Source organism: Lepisma saccharinum, chromosome 4 (assembly GCF_977018435.1).
Source record: "Lepisma saccharinum chromosome 4, izLepSacc3.1, whole genome shotgun sequence".
Classification (NCBI taxonomy): domain Eukaryota; kingdom Metazoa; phylum Arthropoda; class Insecta; order Zygentoma; family Lepismatidae; genus Lepisma; species Lepisma saccharinum.
In genome coordinates this window covers 28,058,276-28,079,958 of record NC_139232.1, presented here as the reverse complement: position 1 = coordinate 28,079,958, position 21,683 = coordinate 28,058,276, and the positions used below count along the sequence as shown (strand labels likewise).

The 21,683-nt window shown below is 37.0% G+C and overlaps 1 protein-coding gene across 1 annotated transcript in view; it reads left to right on the top strand.

The window, feature by feature from the left end:
• dlt (codanin-1 like protein dlt) overlaps window positions 1-21,168 on the top strand; it is a 123,349-nt gene extending 102,181 nt beyond the window's left edge. The window contains exon 11 of the mRNA XM_083120371.1: window positions 20,228-21,168. Within this exon, the coding sequence (XP_082976497.1) occupies window positions 20,228-20,371 (144 nt within the window). The 3' untranslated portion in view covers window positions 20,372-21,168. The remainder of the gene's footprint in view (window positions 1-20,227) is intronic.
• The last annotated feature ends 515 nt before the right edge of the window (window positions 21,169-21,683 follow it).

Sequence of the window (21,683 nt, the reverse complement as noted above, 5' to 3'; positions counted from 1 at the left end):
TCTTCTCGTTTAATTTGTATTCATGTCCAGATATTATTAGAATAATTAAATCAAGAAGACTTAGGTGGGCAGGCCATGTTGCACGAATGGTAGAGGAAAGAGGAGTTTACAGGATTCTTGTTGGGAAACCTGATGGTAAGAGACCTGTAGGAAGGCCAAGACGAAGATGAAGGGACAACGTTGAGATGGACCTAAAGGAAATCGGTAGGGATGGAAAAGAGTATATAGAACTTGCTCAAGATAGGGAAAGATGGAAGGCCTGTGTTGCTGCAGCCATGAACCTTCGGGTTTAAGAAGGCTAGGGAGTTAGTAGTTAGTTAAATTGAAATATTTCAGTAATAAGCACACCTATAAGAAGCGATTAAGACGTTGTTTGAAGGCTCTTTCACACAAGATATTACATGCCCATGTCAGTTGTAAAAAAGTTAATGTGAACAACTGGTCTTAATTTTATTCCAAAAAAATTATATGAAATGTACATTCATTTTTACGTAATAACTGTACAAAATTGAAAATGGAATGCCAATGGAATCCTGAGTTATATTAGATTTAGGTTTGGTTACGGTAGGTTAGGTAATACATGATACATTTTTATAGATAAATTCCTATAATTCCAAAGTAAAGGTCTAACAGAAATGAAAATTATATATAAACACAATATTGTTTAAATTAACGTACATGGAGCTGATGTTTACGTACCCAGTTCTTTCAAATACAGGGTGATTCAAAGTTGGAACCTACACTATTAGTGCACATAGTGAAAGATGGAAAGAGTGGAAAGTTGTTTGAAATGCGGGATCTAATTTCAACGTAGAATGCACCCTTCATGCTAAACACTGGAACAAGCCTCAATGACAACGAAAAATGTGATTTTGCCACATGCTTTGCCTGGAATACTGTAAGTCACCGCAATACCATACCGTACTGGGTAAATTATGAATTTTTGACAATAATTACAGTAAAGTTGCAAAAAACAAACAACTGGTTTTTTGAATGGATGCTTTTCCTTCCTTATAAAAAGCCAGGTTTTTGGAAAAATAATGGAAATTTTGTCTTTTTTGGCTTTTTACCAATTTTGGCTAACCTATTTCACTTGCAATGTCAGTTAAGGGTTTAGAGGTTTGTAATCATATTTTGGAACTAGCTAAATAATTTTACGTGATGTTCTGTTATGGACGGACACTCCTGGATTGTAACAATTCAATTGAAAGCAAATAAGTTATTACCATCCAGAAGTGTCCATGACTGTAGCAGCCAGAAGACACCTATTGGACATTTCTTTTGCAGGGTGTTCGAGAAGTCACCCAACCAAAACTTTCAACGTATGTAACTTTTGTACAAAAACTGATAGAGACATGAGCTTTGCATTGGTTATTAACTTTGTCTATGTAGATATTTATAAAACATCACGAAAGAAAAATATTCTCTGGATGAACATTCAGTATGGAGGAAAAGTTACGAAGGTATAAAGAGGTATTTGTACGAAGTAAAGAAAAACATGAAAAATTTTAGATGTTAGTCAATGGTCTCTGTGGGTATTTATGGAATTGACAAAAGAATGATATAATTTATTATGAATTTAATGCATTACAAATAATTTATGGGGTTATTTATGGCATATTAATAAATTTTTTAAAAAAAGGTAAAGTGGTGTGCTTAGCATCACACCATGAAGGCGTATAGGGGGTGTGGGGGTAACGCCCCACACTTTCTTGATCCAGTCGTGAGTGGAGGTGATGTGATCAGCATCATGCCCCTGACCACCTTTACCCCCCCCCCCAAGGGTTTCCCCCAGGTACCCATGTCATTCAACGCTGGGTGGGTGCTGGAGCCGCTTCCGTTAGAAAAATTCTCAGGGATCAAACCAGAGACCTTTAGCATGGTAGTCTGACGCGTTACCGACTGAGCCACAGCGGCCACACATTGCACATGTTATTCATAAATAGGGACTTTTTTTTTTTTCAAAATTGTGAAGTGTACTGTCAACATTGGTCATGTCAGAGGGCAGTGCGAGGTGTGCCCGGCATCTGGCAATGTTATCCCATCCATCAATGTCCAAATGTAAAAAAAAGTTTTGAAAGTTATCGAAAATCAACTAACCTACCTTAATATTTGTTCAATAATTCTCAAATAGACCAAAAAAAAAAAAAAAGAACAAGCAAAGGTAACAAGTGACATTGCATATATTTGAATAATTACACACGACTGACACACCAACTGCTCTTTGCTGCTTGGTAATGAATCACATGCCTCTCAGACACACCCATGGGTGTGCCAGTCCCAGGGGTACCATGCTTGACCAGGCATGGTGTGATGCAAGTACTGCTGCCTGATTGTCATTTTTGCCTGTATGCCAAATTTCAAATGAATTAAAAAATTTGAGATTGTTGATTTGACATGGAATGACCCAAGTATAGCTTTCAGATTTTTTTCTACAAGCAGTTTCAGTTACCTTCATGGTACAGAAAAACTACAGGTGATATTCAGCTTTTTTTTCAACATTTCTGCAGCATGTTAGATGTAACTGTTGGTAGATCACAAGCTGTTCAAGGTTTCTGCACTTTACATAGTAGACAAATTGCCTGTGCCTGTTTTAATTCACTTTAGGGTACTCACTAGTAAAGCTGAAATAAGTGTCTTGATATGATGGGCATGTGTGTGTGTCCATTCATGTTAGTTATTTGGTATGTCAGAGCTTCCAAACCCATGGAGACAAAATTTGTTGAATTGCTAAACCACCCAATGGTACCCCAATGCAATAAATATCAAATGAATCAAGCAATATCTAGGAAACTATCTAATGTGAATTTCTAAAATTTCCTACAATTGAAATACTACTATCCATGTCAAGAATATTGAGCTGCCGGTTTGCATGCTTCTAAAATTATATTCTATGGGAGGAAAAAATCAAATTTTCCTCATTGGAAAGCTTCAAGTATCTATTTTTTGATAAGTGTTATCTGAAAACTATTCTTCACTCCATTTTCTTATAATAAAAATTTCATAAAAAGCTAATTTCACTGGTGTTCTGTGAAAAATCAGGTGAAGCCAGTTCAACTCTGAAGCTCTGTTGGTAGAGCAATGGCACGGTATGCCAGAGACTCGGGTTCTAGTCCTGGTTGAGCCTGCATTTTGTGCTGAATATCTACATAGTACATCTCCTGTGTGTGCCTAATTTAATGACTGTGGCTTATGGTTTTGCAGTCTCCTCTGTATACGGAAATAATATGCCTGTGATGTACAGCAACTTCACAACAAAGGAAAACAGAGAAGGCAACAATTCGTGGCAGGAACACAGGAGTGATAATATAGCATGATTCAATTAAAACATCTCAACAATGCTTCCCAGAGTGCCAATTTCAGTATCTCAACAATGCTTCCTTGGGTGCAACAATTTGCTTAGTAACTAAAACTTTCAGCTCACTTTCCATGTCAAAGCTTCTGGCTGGATATGGAGTTTAAAGGGCAACGAAATGCAATTGCTCCACGTGTACTCAAAGTAACAAGGCAGAAAACACAGGAGCCAGTTGCCAAGAAAAACAATTCTGTTTGTTGTTTTCGATGTGCACAATGTGACAAGATAAAATATGGATTGTTTTTTTCCATGGTCATCATTTGGAAATTCATTGCATCACCATTGGTCTGACCATTACTGAGATAGCAATATTGGAGGTGACCAATATATTTCCGCAAAACCAAGCTTTAATTTAAGGAAAGAGAAACATTTTTTTACGACAGGTTTACAAGACATTACACATAATTGAATTCGACTTAACATAAAAACCACAAGAAGAAATTATATTTTTAGAGACATTTTTGTCCGAATAGAGAACACACACAGTTAAAATCGCTTTGTCTTCCTTTTGTCTAAAAGCAGACACTTCCGACTTCCAATGAGGTATATTTGATGTTTTCTTTCCATGGAATACAATTTTACAGACACACAAACAGAAGGCTCAATATTTTTATAGTATTTAACTGTAAACGAGCACTGCTTTGTAATGTGGACCAGTATCACGTGACGGCATTTAGTGTACAGGGCCTCACGTGCCTGTAAAACCCCTCTGGATGGGAACCTTTCACGTGCATTCTTTTCAAACTTCACATAATGTACCAAAAAGTTGAGTTGAGTTGGTGTTTTAAGTCCACTTTATGCACAGTAAGGCTAATCGGGACTGGACCTACAGTTTAAAGTGGGATCCGAACCACTTGTGCCTCCACCGGGTATTGAACCCAGGACCCCTTGATTACAAGGCGACGACGCTACCACTGCGCCATCGGGGAGGCCCATGTACCAAAAAGAAATTGTAGCTCGAGAACTAATTGTCACGGAGAGATGAGATCTTATTTTTTGTGTGTTTGTTTTTCTCTATAATGACAAGGCTTTTAGCGGAGGTAAAATTTATACGTTGTACTTCCCAATAAGAAGAGTTCAAGGAAGAAGAAGCAAAAGAATTAGTGACCACCACAATAGCCCTAAGTGAATGAAAGATCTAGGTATCAGTGGTACATTCTTACAAACATGCAAAGTTTTGTTGAAAATAGGCTGATACTTTTTTTTGCAGGGGCAAGTGAGGGGGGGGGGTGATAATAACAATGTACAAGGCTGATAGTGCTGCCAGCTTATTAAAAAAAATCCTAGAATGTTGCTTGTAGCGTCGATTCTATGAATGCTGGGTGGACCAAATTTGGAGGGAAGCACAACAAAATACCAATTGGGGGGCGAAGGAAAAATGCAACACTTGTGAAAGCCGTAATTGTTGGAAAATTTTGAAAATTTGGCATTTTCATATGACATATGCATCTGATATCTTGTGTGAAACAGCTCTTCCAAGACCTTTGCAGCAGCATCTGAATCACTTCTGTAGATCACTGGCTGCCAAAAATTGCAATTTAAAATGAAGGATATGTTGAAAATATTCATCCAAATTGCACATTTGCACTTCTGTATTTTCTGAAATGCAAAAGATATGGATCTGCAACTTTGCATACGTGCCTACCTCAGGTAGCCCATTCAGTATGCCAAATTCCAAATGAATAAGAAAATGTAAGGTTGAGGACTTAGTTGACATGGCATGGAATGACTCAAAATAGAAAAGTGTAAGTGGTCACTCCAGGAATCTTCATGCTTGGATAAAGATAAGATTGTGAGTGCAGTTTTTGAATAGGCAGATAAACATGGCACAATGAACATCTTCGGCTACAAGTTATACCACTGTAGGCCCTCAACTCAGTGTGTTAATATTTTCAGAGGAAGCTTGGGGCAGATTTAGTCAGGGTGGTTGGGAGTCCACATCCTTGTTCCTCACATGGGAGCAGTTTTTGACCTGAGAGTTAGTGCAGGCACTTTGATCTGAAATTATGAAGAATAAAAGGAAGCAACCAAAATGTTTGCAAGACATGCTCCTCAAAGCTTTGTCTGTACTGTAAGACAGGACAGTTTTTTTCCTGAGGTTCAGCAATTAAGGGTCCAGCATAAGATGTCAGATTTCCAAAATTGAAAAAAAAAAAAGCATTTTTCCCAACTTTTTTCTCTCAAAATGAGGGGATGGGAGTAATATGTTCTTGACAAGTGTCCTTTTGTTGTGGTACCTTGCAATTTTCAAGTATTCAGTGCCCATAGAGCTGATGCTACAACTGATCTTTGAAACCCATTCTGTAAAATTGATACACACCTTTTCTTATGTGTTCAATATGCATTCTTATTTTTTTTCTCAAGAAGTATATAACAATTTTCAATGTGATTTTGCATTATAGTAGGAAAATATCATTACTACACATTGGATATATTTTATTCACTTGAGTACATTCTGAAAAAAACTTTTTATGCAACATTCCATTCTCTTTTTTTTCTTAACTTTCATTATTGGGAGGGAATATGTATAAATTTGAAATTCGTAATTATTAACACATATCTTACTTACATGTGGCTTACAAGGTTCCTGTTAAAACCAACGTTTCAGGTCTGTCAACAGATCCTTCTTCTTCTTATAAAAAGGTTAAACATGATTTGATCCTTTTAACCATTTTTCTTTCAATTTCTAGTTTTTTACTTTTTAAAGTGATTTTATTGGAGAGGCCTGAAGAAGAATACGGTGACAGACCTCAAATGTCGGTTTTAACAGGAACCTTGTAAGCAACACGTAACAAATATCTGTATTTTATCTTTAATAATTAATTAGCAACTGTGGTTATCTTAAAATTTAAGAAGTTACTTTGAAATCCCTGTGAGTCATGGTGTACAGCCAAAAAGGAGAGAGAGAAACATTTTACCTCTACATAACAATCGGTTCTTCTACTATAATTTTTTGTTTGCTAAAGGTTAACATTAATTTTTTAGTACAATATGAAAACATGTAGTACAAGATATTCTTACAAGCACAAAAATATTACAGTAGAACCTCGTTTTTACATTTTTCAGGGAACCAAGGTTTCAGAACTTAACAGTACTGGAAAATGCAAAATTATAACACAGGGTGGCTACTCACCGGGAATTCCTTGAATTCTGCGGGAATTTTGCTTCTTAGACGTGAAAAATTGCAACCTTCATTAATCCACATCTCATTTAATGTATTCATATTCATAAATGTTCTAATGTATTCATATTCATAAATGTTCAGAGGCATATTTTTCATATTTTATATTTTGTTTGTCGAGGAAGTAAAGGAAAAATATATTGGAAAATATTATAAAACAGATTTCTTATCTGAACTCGTGGTAGGACAAATGTATAACATTGGTAGGCAAGGATAATGCGAGAAAAATCCCAGAGGAAAGTACAGTACAGTAATGAAATAAGTATAGATTCCTATTTTAGCTTCTCGTGCAGTCTTTCCTTATATTAGCTTGCCTTGCGAAAGGTCATTGGTTTCAAACTTATTTTTATTAACAATGTATCATTTCTAAAACTGTGATGTTTATGTACGAGTACAGTATCGGAGATAGACCATTATTTTGCATCATTTATATTTCTTTAGGACAGAAACAGCAAGTTTACTTTCTAGAACTGTAAATATTTTTTTTCTCGTTTGCTAGAATCTGTGACAGTTCTGGAAAGTAATAGAGACCTGCTTGATGCGCTTTATCAAAAATGCTGTACTCTTCTTATCCAATCATCCTCCTACAAAAAAAAATATTGTTTTATTCAACACAATCTTCAACTGTAGAGAAATTTTCAGAGAAAAAAATTATCAGGACCCGAACCAGAAAATTTTAAAATATATTTGCTAGTGATCTATCTGGCCAGGTCCTACTTTAAAGCATCCACGTTCGGTTGAGTAATTAATTATAGAAAAGGCCACCCACTCTAGTGGAAATAGCGGTGTGAAGTATGTGGGTTTATTTCACGCTGTTGAGTACTAGCATGCAATAGGGTCCATATTAAATCTTGGATGAACCTCATTATTTTGTCCATAAATTCCGAAAAACCGACACCAAACCATATGATGATTCTGAATTGTTTTTATTGAACGACAAAACAATTTAGAAATACAATGCCATATATTGTGTGTTTTGGTGTTTTTGCCCTTATTGTTTTTTGTAACACAAGGAATATTGTAAAGGTAAAGTTTTCCCCTGTACAATCACTGGCAATATAAATGGGACGCATAGATCCTGAAAAACTCGCTTCCCTGCAAGACGTTATGTATGTTGCCTTACTCTACGGCGATAGGTGGGGTTTTAATAGCAGATTTTCAATGGCAACTTCTACCAGCCCCGTAGATTTAGGGGACACAGACAACACCTTTCAGGAAAGCGAGTATTTCAGGATCTACGTGCCCCATTTTTATTGCCGGTGACTGTACATTGCACCATGCCATTCAGGAATACAGAAGGTGTGGAGGATAGAGCTTCATGCATTCTCAATCTCGGCCTTACTGCAGGTGATGTAATCAGCACTAGGCTCCATCCACCTTAACCCCCAGGTACACAGTGATGAGAGGCTGGGTGAGCCACAGAACTTCTTATGCAGGGACATTTTCTGAATATTCCCATATTCCCACCTGAAATTACAGACATCGGGATTGAACTCTGGTTACTTAACAACGAACCACAAAGTTTATCTTTCAGTTGAATTAAATTAGAACTTTTGGGCCCATTGGAATCACAAAACCATTTGTATTGTTAATATACAATGTGTGTGTGTTTTGGGAAGGTAAAGGGGGGGGGGTAATGAGTAAGGTTGAAATAGATGAAACTCTTGCTTGTACCCTTGAATTTTTTGAAAGTTCACCTTGAAAACCGGGAATTATACTTGAATTTTATCACGGTCTTAGATTAGCCACCCTGTAACATTTTGTTCTATTGAAGCCAAACAGATTGAATGTATAATGCAGGAAAATGTAAAACGAGGAAACTTAGAATCGGGGTTCCACTGTAGTTTTCTCTTCAATAAAAAGCTATGTCATAACATATAGCTATTTGAATTTTTAATGTCAGATAATAATTATTTTAAATGAAATCCCAGTTTCACTGGAATACGCAGTAATTGGATTGGTCAGTGTTTTGTCATAATTCAGTCGTTTTTTTTCTTGCCAGATTAAGTTAGTAATTTTGATCCTTTGACTAATTTGGATCAACCTTACATATTAACATTTAAGTATGAAGATGTAAACATGTGTGTGAAATGATGTATAGGTAGGGACATTAAGTTTACGTTTTATTTTTCCCTAAATTTCGGGATTATATTTTACTGCAATTCGGTGTTATTTTTCGCAGTTTAAGGCAAATATCAGTGTTATTAATTGAAAATGGTTGTTACTTTTACATGGTTTTTATGGTTTCTTCTATGAAAAAGATTTTCACATTGTTTTAGTTATGGAAAATTAAGGCAAATTTTAGTTTTAATTGCAATAATAAATAAATCGAAGGCTTACCTTTGTGATAAACTACCAAATTTCTTGCATTTGGAAAACTATTTCATCTCGTCAGCCACTAAATATGAAATGTTTATTGAAGGATATCACCCAAATCTTTGAACACAATCATATTTCTAAAACTTTCACTCACACACAATAAAATTTTCAAAAATTGTTTTCTTAAATGCACTTCTTAGTTTACAATAATAATGATCATTTTCCACGCACAGATGGTGTTTCCACGCACAGATGTTGCGTAGTAAAAGTTCACAGTATTCACTCAGGAAGTGTGGTGAGTGAATACTGTGAACTTTTACTACGCACCATCTCTATTTATATATAAAGCTTCTAAATAGAGAGATAGCAGTTTATTTTTTCATTCACTCTAATGGAATGATTGCTTTAACAAAGGCTTCCACAGTTTGAAGTGTGATGTACACCTTCTCTTCTTCCTTCTTTTAAGCTTCTCAAAGCCTCCGACGACAGAAAGTTGCCGGTTTGTTACACTCACATTACTTTTGTACTCAGGCCTCCCTGATGGCATAGTGGTAGTGTCGCCGCCTTGTAATCAACAGGGTGGCGACAGACCTGGAAAACCTGGAAAACCGGGAAAAGTCAGGGAATTTGAGGTGTCAAAAAAAGTCAGGGAAATGTCAGGGAATGTCGTCTTCATTGACTTCTTTTTAATTTTTTTTTATTTTTTTGTATTTAAAGATATCGTTATGGATCTCTGCACGGGAACAGAAAATCTCGTTCGTAAGTTCTGGCCTCAACTTTTAGGTCACTTTTATGCGCAACACAACCACGGCGCCAGAAACCAGTGATGGCAGGAGGAGAGAGAGAGGCAGACAGAGAAATTTCTCTCGCTCGGGCTTCTCGGCGGGAATTTTAAATTTGAACACACTTCGGAGGAAAATTGTTATAACTCAGGCACTATGGGGGCAATGTACTTTGGATAACTTTTGATTTTCAGCTAAAACATCAGCGCATGCAGCCGTGTACAATTCAGAACGCCGAACCGAGGAAGGAGGTTTGGTGGGGGGGGGGCTACCCCCGAATTTCAATGGGAAAAAGACATAAAAATATGGAGTTTGCCCCCTCTTCTCCCACTATTTTGTAGAGAAGCCGCTCTAGTATTCTTTTCAAAGAATGGATATTTCTCAAGAGAATGAAACATGTTTCATGTTGATTGATTGATTGATTTAGTTTATTTTACTTCGCGTTTTGTGCCTCTTGGTTAATTTGCGAAGATGGGGATGAGTGATGAAATGATGAAATTGATGAATGGACATTCACAAACAACCAAGTCCGACCGGGATTCGAACCCGGGACCCTTGGCGTCGCAGCGCGATGTGCTAACCACTCGGCCACAGGGTCGGGCTCATGTTTCATGTTCTTGGGTGCCACACAAGTTGAATAATAAGCCAAAATGTGATTTTTTTTTTTACGAAATATAGGTAATTTGCATTTTTGGAGGAGAATTGTTATAACTCTGGCACTATGGGAGCAATCTACTTCGGATAAGTTTTGTTTTGAAGCTAAAACATCATATCATGCAACCGTGTACAATTCAGAATGCCGGACCGAGGAAGGGGGGTTGAGGGGCACAACCCCCTGAATTTCAATGGAAAAGACATAAAAATCTGGAGTTTGCCTCTTCTTCCCCCCTATTTTGGGGAGAGGGCGCAAACTTTAGTATTCTTTTCAAAGAATGGACATTTCTCAAGAGAACTTAACATGTTTCATGTTCTTGGGTGCCATACAAGTTGAATAAGAAGCCAAAATGTGATTTTTTAAATTTATTTTTTTTACGAAAATGAGGTAATTTGCATTTTTGGAAGAAAATTGTTATAACTCTGGCACTATGGAATCAATCTACTTCGGATAAGTTTTGTTTTGTAGCTAGAACATCAGAGCATGCAACCGTGTACAATTCAGAATGCCGAACTGAGGAAGGAGGGTTTGGGGGCGCAACCACCGAATTTCATTGAAAAAAAAATCTGTAGTTTGCCACCTCTTCTCCCGCTATTTTGGGGAGAATGCGCAAACCTTAGTATTCCTTTCAAAGAATGGACGTTTCCAAAGAGATTGAAACATTTCATGTTCCTGGGTGCCATACAAGTTGAATAATGAGCCAAAATGTGAAACTCTGTTCGGAAATGTGACATGGATATGTTGCGGAGAGGGGGGAGGTTGGTCATCAATATGAATTTCCCAGGCTTGCTGCAGATCTGTGTCAGAGTTTCCACCCAAACATAAGAGTATGAAGGTCCAAAAAGCACATACATTTCGTAATCAGCACCATGATACCATATGGTATCATCGGGGAGTAATGGTAAGGCCTCTAATCTGTATTACGTGGAAAATACATTGAATTATCTTTTTTTTTTTGTCCGTATGGGAGTAGTAAGTGGTCTTGTCAACAGATGGAGGGGATAAGAGTGGGTGGTGCCGTACGATAGTTGTCAGACGTCGTAGTCACGCATTTTGTTGGGCAAACTAAAGGAACATGGAAACATGGATACAGAAATTGCATGGACTGCAACATCCAACAAAAATCGAATGCATAAACAAGAAGAGCTTTAGACTGTTATTACTGGTTTCACACAAGTTAACATACGTTTACAATGACATTGCACTATTCTTAGATATCAAGAAGAATCCAACAAAACTGGATATATATTGAATACTATCACGAAAAAGTGAAACATAAATCTGCATTGGTGAACGTTATAGAAATTGGCAAGTGCATGCTCACAACCTCAAATTTACTGCAACACTAGTATTGCAATGAAATTAACGCCACTCTCTGTCCTGTCTGTTTAAATTCATGAGAGATGGTCATTAATCTCTCACTGAGTATGGTTAATGTCCTATATTATGAAATAAAATACTAATAATAAATACGTAAATATGTTAATATCATATTTACTCAAATCATTCAATCATAAAAGCAAATCACTTTCTTCAAGAATTGACTTTTCTCTACCAGCCCTGCTAAATTTTCACTTTCCATCTACTGATTTATGCGAGGGGTGGCCAGAAAGTAATTTCCAATTAGCAGGGACATTGATTTTTCGCAAACGCCAAAACCGTGAAAAATGGTAATTGCTGCGAAGTTATGTTTAAGAATGTGCAGTGATGTCTGGACACATTTTTTGCCCGTTCGAAATATTGAAATTTGGCATAAAATGCGAATTGTTGGAGTTTTTAACAATTTGTTTTTAAAGAAATGTCTTAAAACAACGAAATGAAATCCAACATTCTTGTCTTTTCTAGGCCATGTTTGTGTACATAGAACATGCAAGTTTTCCAACGTTTTACTCAAGAGTTCCAACATTTTACTCAAGAGTAAACTATAGAGTTATACGTACATGGAATAATTCTGACAGCCACATTAAATCATGTATTTCCCACGATTTTTTCAACTTCTATCAAAGCCATTTGCATCACAGAGCAAAGTGGCAGGGTTCTAACAGGAGATCGAGTGCATATCTACCGTCACAAGGGAGTCACATCTTCGTGTTTGTCACATGAGATATGTTTTGAATTACCAAGCTAAGTGCGCACCATTGGCATTTGTCGAGCGAGTAATAATAGAACACAGTCATTAGGGCGAGTGACCCGGGGTCGATCCACTGTGGGGGAGAACCGGGATGTTTTCCACCTATTCAAACTGCTCCGGCGCCCACCCAGCATCATATGAAGCTGGTACCTTGAGGAAACTGTGAGGAATAAAGGTAGCCAGGAGCATGGTGCTGATCACATCACCCCTATACATCTTCATGGAAAAGTGCAGGGAGCACTTAACTTTTACTTCCTCAAAAATCTGTTCCAACATATCAAACTGTCACGAAAATACATAGACCATGTGACCTACAATTTAAAATAATAGTTTAAAAGCCCAATGGAGTATTACGTTTCGGTTTATTTGGCAGATAAATGTTCTAAAACAAAAACGTGAATTTTGGGAAACGTAACACTAACAAGTCAAAAAAGATAATGCCAATTTTTGGTGCCATAATATATCAGTATCTGTCACATGAAATCTATTGATTTCAATTTTTTGGGTGCATCGCCACTTATGGTCATCATGCACCCTTCGGAATATATGGAGAAAATTCCATTATCTAAAATCCTTACCTTAAAATTAAAAAAGGTAAAAAAAAAAAAAAAACCCAAAAAATTTCAAGATATCAAACTCTCACGAAGAGGCGTAAGCCATGTCACTTACAATTTGAAACAGTAGTTTAAAAACACCATGAAGGTATAATTTCAGATATTTGCCAGAAAATGCGCTAAAATGAAAATGTGAATTTTGGGAAAAATAACACCGTATAGTAAAAAATAAAAAATAAGAAAAGACACCAATTTAAAAAAAATAATAACATATCAAGGTTCCTACCGATTAGGCATAAATAAAACAAGAATATCAGTTGTATATTATTACATTAGTAACAGTGAGTCCTAACCTAATTTTCGGAATAATCACTACCGTTGTTCTGGCATTTGTCGTAGCATGGCACTAAATTTTGTATGCCCATGTTATATGTGTCTGACAGCAAAGACTGGAACTATCTCTACTGCAGTGTAGCTGTCAAATCCTTGCCCTGCCAGAAACCTCTTCAGTTAAAGAAAGAGATGAAAGTCGGTACATTCAAGGCCAGGACTGTACAGGGAGTGGTCCAAGATATTTCACCTGAAGTGATGCAAAGGGTTGGCCGCAGTGGCTCAGTCGGTAACGTGTTTGACTACCATGCTAAAGGTCCCGGGTTCGATCCCCGGCCGGTTCAAATCCGGGAACTTTTCTAACGGTGAAAGTGGCCCCGGCGCCCACCGAGCGTCGAATAACATGGGTACCTGGGGGGTAAAGGCAGTCAGGGGCATGATGCTGATCACATCACCCCCACTTACGACAGGATCAAGAAAGTGTGGGGCGTTACCCCCACACCCCCTATACGCCTTCATGGCATGGTGCTAAGCACAGGGGAGCACTTTACTTTTATTTTTTTTGATGCAAAGGGCCCATGTGTATGTATGTATGGGGTTGTGCACATTCGATTGGCCTTCCGTGAATTGTCTGCACCATCCTCTGACCATACTATCACTCACGACGTCCGGTCTACACACCTCACACGATTGCTGGTGGCTCTGTGCCAAATTCTGAGCGTGCAATGTAGGCTACATGTCAGTCGGTGGGAGACTGTACGAGAGCTGCAATCTTTAACCTAGAACTGTCCTAAAACGGCTGCATTGCAACTGTACCAGATTACAGTTACATGCCACTTCTTCCTGCCTGCATGTATGTGTGTCGCTCTCCGACCACTAGTGCTGCGTATAGGCACCATTGAAGCTTTTTTCAGGATTCCCCTCGTATATGAACTTTCATAAACTTTTATTATTAGAGTGTTCCTGTTTTAATGTGTTGTTAGCTAAATCAGGTACCTATACAATGCATTTCTATAAATGCCTTGCGTTAAATTTCTAATACCTACATATCCTTTTCGTCAGCAATAATGGTATAACTACATGTTGTCAGTTTCACAGTACTTCACTTGAATATACTGTACTGAAGCAGAAATCTCATTGATAATGTAAGGAAATATGACACTTTATTTTGTTCAATTCAATTGTTTCACTTATATGCAAGAGTTAAGTTGTTTGCTTTACAGAGAAGAGAGAAGTATCTTTATGCATTGAAAAATGAGTCCGCACTCATGGTTCTTCCAAGCAGAGGGTTCCAAACCTCAGTGGAAATATCAACATATAATACCGAGAATGTATTAGGAGACTGATAAATTACAAATTTTATTTCTTAATCATTCACTCTTCACTCTTATCTCATTTAGTCGTAACTTTAAAAATAATCAAATATTTTATTTTAAACGTACTGCATATGATAAAATTCCATAATCCTTCCCTATCTTGTGAATTGTAATAATTTTCCAAATTCACTATTTTGCTGTTTGAATTCAAATCATAGAGAATAGAGAAATTAAGTCAATTTCATAGAAGATAATATTGGTACTTAACAAATCCATACCTGATCTGTATGAGTTTATTATTCCCATTTGCAAAAACATTGATTTAGTTTAGTTTGTAATTGTCATGGAAAAATGTAATTTTTGTCCTGGAAAACTTGGAAAAGTCAGGGAATTTTATTTCTGCTTGTTTGTAGCCACCCTGAATCAAGTGGTCCTGGGATCGATACCCGGTGGAATCACTACAGTTGTTCAGATTCAACAAACTGTAGGTCCGGTCCCGATTAGCCTTTATGTGCATAAAGTGGATATGAAACAGCCTCTCACTTCCATTGAGCTTAATCAAGAAATCCTTTCGCTCCCATGTTATTTTGATTGATTGATTGATTTTCTTTATTTTACTTCGCTTTGTGCCACTTTTGGCTAATTTGCGAAGATGAGTGATGATATGATGAAATTGATGAATGGACACTCACAAACATCCATGCCCAGGCCAGGATTCGAACCAGGACCCCTGGTGTCGTAGCATGATGTGCTAACCACCCCACCACAGGAGCCGGCCCATGTTATTTTGAAATTCAGTGATTACAAAATAATGTAGTTCTATCTGAAGCAAACTAATTCATTCACTGCTGGCTTTGGGATGCTGCGAAGTACACCACAGAAGGAAACGGAAATGAAAGACACTGCACAAACCATGCAGCTTCAGTGATTCTGACTGACTGAAATTTCCCTAACAATGCCAAAAATCCCTCTCAGACCTCAAAATACCGTTTTGTGTACACACATACACTCACCCATATGGCCCTCCCCACACAACAGGTGTTTCTCCATGAAATTTTTCTTGTTCCTACGAAACTTTCCTTCTGAGAAGATCCCCGCGGCGAATTCTATTTCAGGACAAGGTCAAACTACTGTCAGTCATTTCTGCACCAAACTGCAATACATGAAGCATGACAAACTCTTTTGAATCGAACTTTCACTAGCTAGACTAGAAATGGACAAATCTCATAGCGCTTCTGGTAGTTCTTTTTGAACAGAAGAAGTGTTAAGCCCAGTTTATAGTGCATACGTGCAAATGTTTTTCGCGTTAAAGTGCAAATTCAGTGTTATTCTGAAAAATGGTGTAATTCGCATTATATCATGATTCCAAAACACCAAACACTTGCCTCCTTAACCTACTGAAATACATTTTAAACACTTTATTTTCCTTTCCTCAACTTTTCGGTGTTATCGTTAAAACGAAAACTTCACGTCCCTATGTATAGGATATCAACTTAATTCTAAGAAAATGTTCTAGATTTGCCTCTCCATTTGCCTGTTCATGTTATCAGTGAAACCATTCAATATTTATCATTATCATATCAATCATTATTTAACCTCTGTGTATGGCAGATAGTACTAGACGCGTGTAAAGTCTGCTCCGAAAATAATGTCCGCTTTTTATTAACATAGAGCATTATCACGCCAGCAAATGTTCTTACGGTACATATAATTAGTCAACCCGTGGCTTGAAGTACTCTAGATTTCGCTCGATATCCCACAACGTACTAAAATTCCAGTTTTTAGTTCTCAATTCTCGTGCTTATGAGTGAATAGCGATGCGGAGGCAGTGCTACCAAAAGAACCATGGCGAACAAGCACCTCAGCCAACGATGCAGCATGCTGGAGGCAAAATTGAAGACCATGGAGGACAAGGTGGAAGCAGCTCTTTGCGGTGGTGCACAGGCAGATCCCGGGGCAAGGGTGAGCGATTCTGGTCTTGAGGAGTTACGGAGGGAACTGCAGGACATCAAAGGCGAGTTGGTCATCTTCTTGGAAGACATGGATACTATCAAATCCCAATTGATTCACCAGTAAGAGGAATTGGATAAACTGCAACAATACAGCCAGAAGAAGTGCTTGCTGCTGCATGGAGTACTGGAAACGCCGGAGGAGGTCCCTACAGAAGTTGCTCTACAGATATACTTGACGAAACGTAGCGTTGAAGTTTCTTCTGACTTCGTGAGCAGATGCCATCGCCTGGGAGCACCGAGGAACAGAAGGTCGGCGGCCGACGTTGTCAGACAAGGTAATCGACCTTTGATCATAAAATTCATCTCTTAAAAACATCGCGAAGCTGTGTGGCGAGCAAAGAAGACCTTCAAGGGGAGCCAATACCTACTGACGGAGTCGCTGACTCCAAAGAGGCAAAGGCTTCTCCAAGATGCCAAGGCAATGTTCAGCAACAACAAGTTCTACACGATTGATGGAAAGATTGTGGTAGTTATGCCAGAAGGGAAACATTTTATAGAAACTGAATGTGAATTGAAATCCTTCATGTTCAAGAGGTCGTAATGTGAGCGTCGCCAAAGACAAAACTATGAGTGTGTTTTTAGTGCTCAATGTGAAACTTTTTCATAACTTTTTAACAATGTTAAAGAAACAGCAAATGAGAATTAACTTTTTGTGTTCATGTATATGCGTGCATGTGTGTGTTGTGTAATTATGCTCGAGCTGCTCATTTGGACACCCACAAGGATTTCTCTCAACATAAGTACGCTGTTTCATATCATTAATATACGTATCTGCTCTGTTCCTTCACTCACTGAGCAGTTTGTAAACCTGCCCATGCACGGCACATCTGGAACTCGCCCCTTCCCTTGGACCTTCAGGAAAATAAATAACGGTTTCACCGACTGCCCGTTGCTCCCGACACTTCCCAACAGGACCCCTCTCCTCTCCACCAGTGCCTCACAATCGCGTCAGTAAATATGAGGTCCATCTCGGGGAAAATAGACGAGTTCAGACACATTGTTCTCGAAAGCGAATATGATGTAGTCATCGTCACAGAAAGTTGGCTGAAAGACAACGATGATGTTTCCAGTTTTCACGTCGAAGGCTACACGGTATTTATAAATGGTGTAAACGTAATGGTCTTGTAATTAACCCCAGTAAATGCTGCTTTACATTAATTGGTTCTAGCTCTGCCTTAAATAAATTGCTCAAATAAATGGGTTATCAATTAATATTAATGATGTGAGGGTCCCACACTGCACAACTGTTAAGAACTTAGGTGTGATATTTAATCAGAAACTTGACTGGCAAAACCACCTAACGTCTCAAGAGTTCAAAAGCTTATGGTATACTTAGATCACTCTATAAATCATCGTACTTACTTTCGACTGATGTTAAATTGCATCTTATGCAAGCTCTCGTTCTTCCCATTTTTGATTACTGTGACATTGTTAACAAAACAGTGTTTAACAAAAAAGAATGCTAAAATTGCACAAAAAGTACAGAATTCTTGTATATGTTTTGCATTTAGCTTGAAACGAAGGGATCACATACTGCCTTACTTAAATGACGTTAATTGGCTGAATATGACGCGACGCAGAAAACTCCATCTGGCCTGCACAATATTCAAAATTCTGCAAACAAAAACACTGACATACTTATACGACAGACTACAATTTAGACACGACATACACAACTACACGACTCGACACTAAGAAACTTCATCTGGACAGATTCTCAAAATCCATATTCCTGTCATCCTTCAAAGCTGCTTCTGCATATTGTTGGAATGCGCTGCCACGAGATGCTACCTCGTGTGCGACATACAACAACTTTAAAAGGGCAGTAACAGAAGTACTTCTACATGAGCAGGGACAGAGCCTCAGTACACATAACTAGTTTCAGCATGCTTACCAAAACAAAAAAAATGAGCAGATTTGAACCCAAGATGAACATTTTGATGTGTGAATGAGTAAAATTGTCTGTATCTTTTTAGAGTGTTAATTACTGAATGCATAATTATAATTCATAATTACTTTGATGTGTGAGAATGAGTAAAATTATCTTTATCTTTTTAGTGTGTTAATTACTGAATGCATAATTATAATTAATTCATTATAGTTCATAATGATTTTGATTGTGTGTGAATAAGTAAAATTGTCTTTATCTTTTTAGAGTGTTAATTACTGAATGCATAATTATAATTATTTCATTATAATTCATAATTACTTTGATGTGTGTGAATGAGTACAATTGTTTTTATCTTTTTAGAGTGTTAATTACTGAAATATTGAGAAGTGAAAATGTAATGGAATTCTTATGTTATAGTAGTAATTATATTTTGTTTGTTTTATTGTACTAGATTTTGCAGGTTAAGTGGTAGAGCAGCCACAGGCTGAACTTCGCACATAAATAAAGAATTTCTAATTCTAATTCTAATCTGTTGATTGCAGATTTTTAGATAGAATTCTGTGGACTGAAAGACACACCAGGTGCTAGTAAAATGGGATATTTATTATTTTAGTTGTCTCTTAAGTGGGTGCCAAAAATTGACAAAAATCGACATTATAGCTTCATACCAAAAACAGATACAAGTTGAACTGGGAGTGGTCCAATATGCAATTTTTGCCAGTATCAATAAACCCTTGATATAAATTTACCAATATAACTAACCGATATTGTCTCAATCTGATATTGCATTTTTCCTGCAAGGACATGAATGATTCGTTAAGCTCTGTAATTAATGCATGCATTAATGCATACAGAATATGTTTTGCTTCTGAAAATATACTGATTATATAGGCATTTAATTTGCAAAATCATAGCATTTGGATATGTGTTGACTTTCATAAAAATAGCAAAATACACTAAATTTCAAGTTATTTATAGACATATCGACAGTAATTTTATCAATAAACTGATACACTCATCCAGTGCCAGCCAGCCCCCCCCCCTCCCCCTCTCTCTCTCTCTCTCTCTCTCTCTCTCTCTCTCTCTCTCTCTCTCTCTCTTTCTCTTTCTCTTTCTTTTTCTTTCTTTTTACACCACTTTTTCCCCCACACTGTGGCCCCTAAATGCTAAGCTTTGTCTACCATGAGAAAGTAAACTGTCCTTTAACACCCATCCTCTCCCAGTTTTGGCACCAATCACCACCACTGCACTCATCTAAATAAAGATTGTCCCAACAAGAATGCCAGATTTAAGATTTAATAACGTGAAAAAATTGTATAAACCTCAAATTATTCATTGATAGGTAAATGCAGATAAAGTAATGATTTTTTAAACATTAGTTATCTCAATTTTTCTATTTTGGAAACTACAAAGACAAGAAGGATAAAATTTTGAGTAATGAATTGGATTCATATGTTTACCAAGCAGTTGAATAGATATCCGTGACCAACAAATCAAGGGGGTATTCCAATGTTCTGACTTAACTCAGCATATTGAAGGTGGATAGTAAATGCAGCCTCAACTTGTTCCTTTACATTATGTGCTTTTAATGTATTCATATCAGAGAAGTTGTTGTCGTAAGTACAGGTACATTTTGTTGGGTGTAATTCAGAAACTGTAACTGTATCCATGATAGGATTATTTTTGACATTTCTCTTGCAGGACATTTTAAGCAAATGTGCCAGTTGCATTCAAGGAGTATTGGATGCGTATAAAAGGACCAACAGTGACTGTGACTCGGAGCTGATATTGCTGATGGATTGGTTGGTGCAGGTGTATGCTACGATGGAAATTATGGATTCATAGGCTGAAGATTTTGTGCTACTGAAAGTTTATGCATACAGTACCAATGCTAGTCTGTGATTTGTAATTGTAATTATGTATATATATACATACATACACATATATTCTTAACAACATACTTGTGCTTATGCCATGTTGCGACTGTTACTTTGAAATGTGTTTTTAAAAAGGATAACATGTTGCTAATGTAAACTGTTTTTATATCATGTAACAGAATATCACTTGTAAATGTTCTAATTAATGGTGATAATGTTGAAATTTTTATTGATTGAGTAATGCAGTTTTTACATTTTTAAGTGACTATTCCAATTATTGTCCTGTGATTTAACTTTGTGCCTTAAAAACTGTTTCATGTTACTTGCTTGGATGTGTTCATGAACAGTATAAATTATTAATACTTCTAATATAATATACATATCAAATTAGTAAATTTATATGTATGTGTAACATTTGTATGAAATGAAGATGAAAATATATGCATTGACATATAGATATTTTTAGTGCTGATATTATAGTAAAATACAGTCAACTCTCGACACGACAACCTTTCACAGTTCCTGGGAAAAGGATCATTATTTCTAAGGGGTCGTTATTGAAATTTGCACCAATTTTGATTCACCCCCGACCACTCGCACTCAAAAAAGTGTTAAAATTGTGCTTCTTTTTTTTTAAGGACACTCATGCAAAATTACATGCTACATAATTTTAATACAGTGAAATACGAATAAATATGTAATAATATGAAGTTCAAGGAACCAAAAAATGTCAACTTCAAATTAAATTACTTCAAGCTATCCAAACTTTTCAAGATGGTGTGTATTTTTCAGGTGCAAATAAATTTGAGTATAAAATACCTGCATAATGGATGTTTTAAACTTGGTAATAGCTCCCAAAATAAGTTTTATATGTACTACATAGTAGCATTGTAAGTTTTGAAGAAACTGTAAAAAATGTTACACAAAATAAGGGCACGGAGCTTAAACGCACAAAGATTCCTAGGAGACTGTAACACCATTTATCCTGTGTAGTTATACAACCTGTTATGCACAGGATGCATGTTGTGACAAGGAATACAGAACATGAAAACATTTTCACAAAGAATTTAAAATAATGTAATTTTCTTTTAATTGTGCACAGTCATTGCTCTTCCATGAAATTCTTACAATTCTGGTTCATGGGAAACCCATCTGCACTGTGACCTACGGAAAGAAAAAAATATCTCCTTTATTGCAAGTGAAACGTGAAGAATTTTGACAGCAGTCACACTGGCGCCAGCAAAAGTCTCAGATAATCGGGCAGAATGAACTTTGGATTT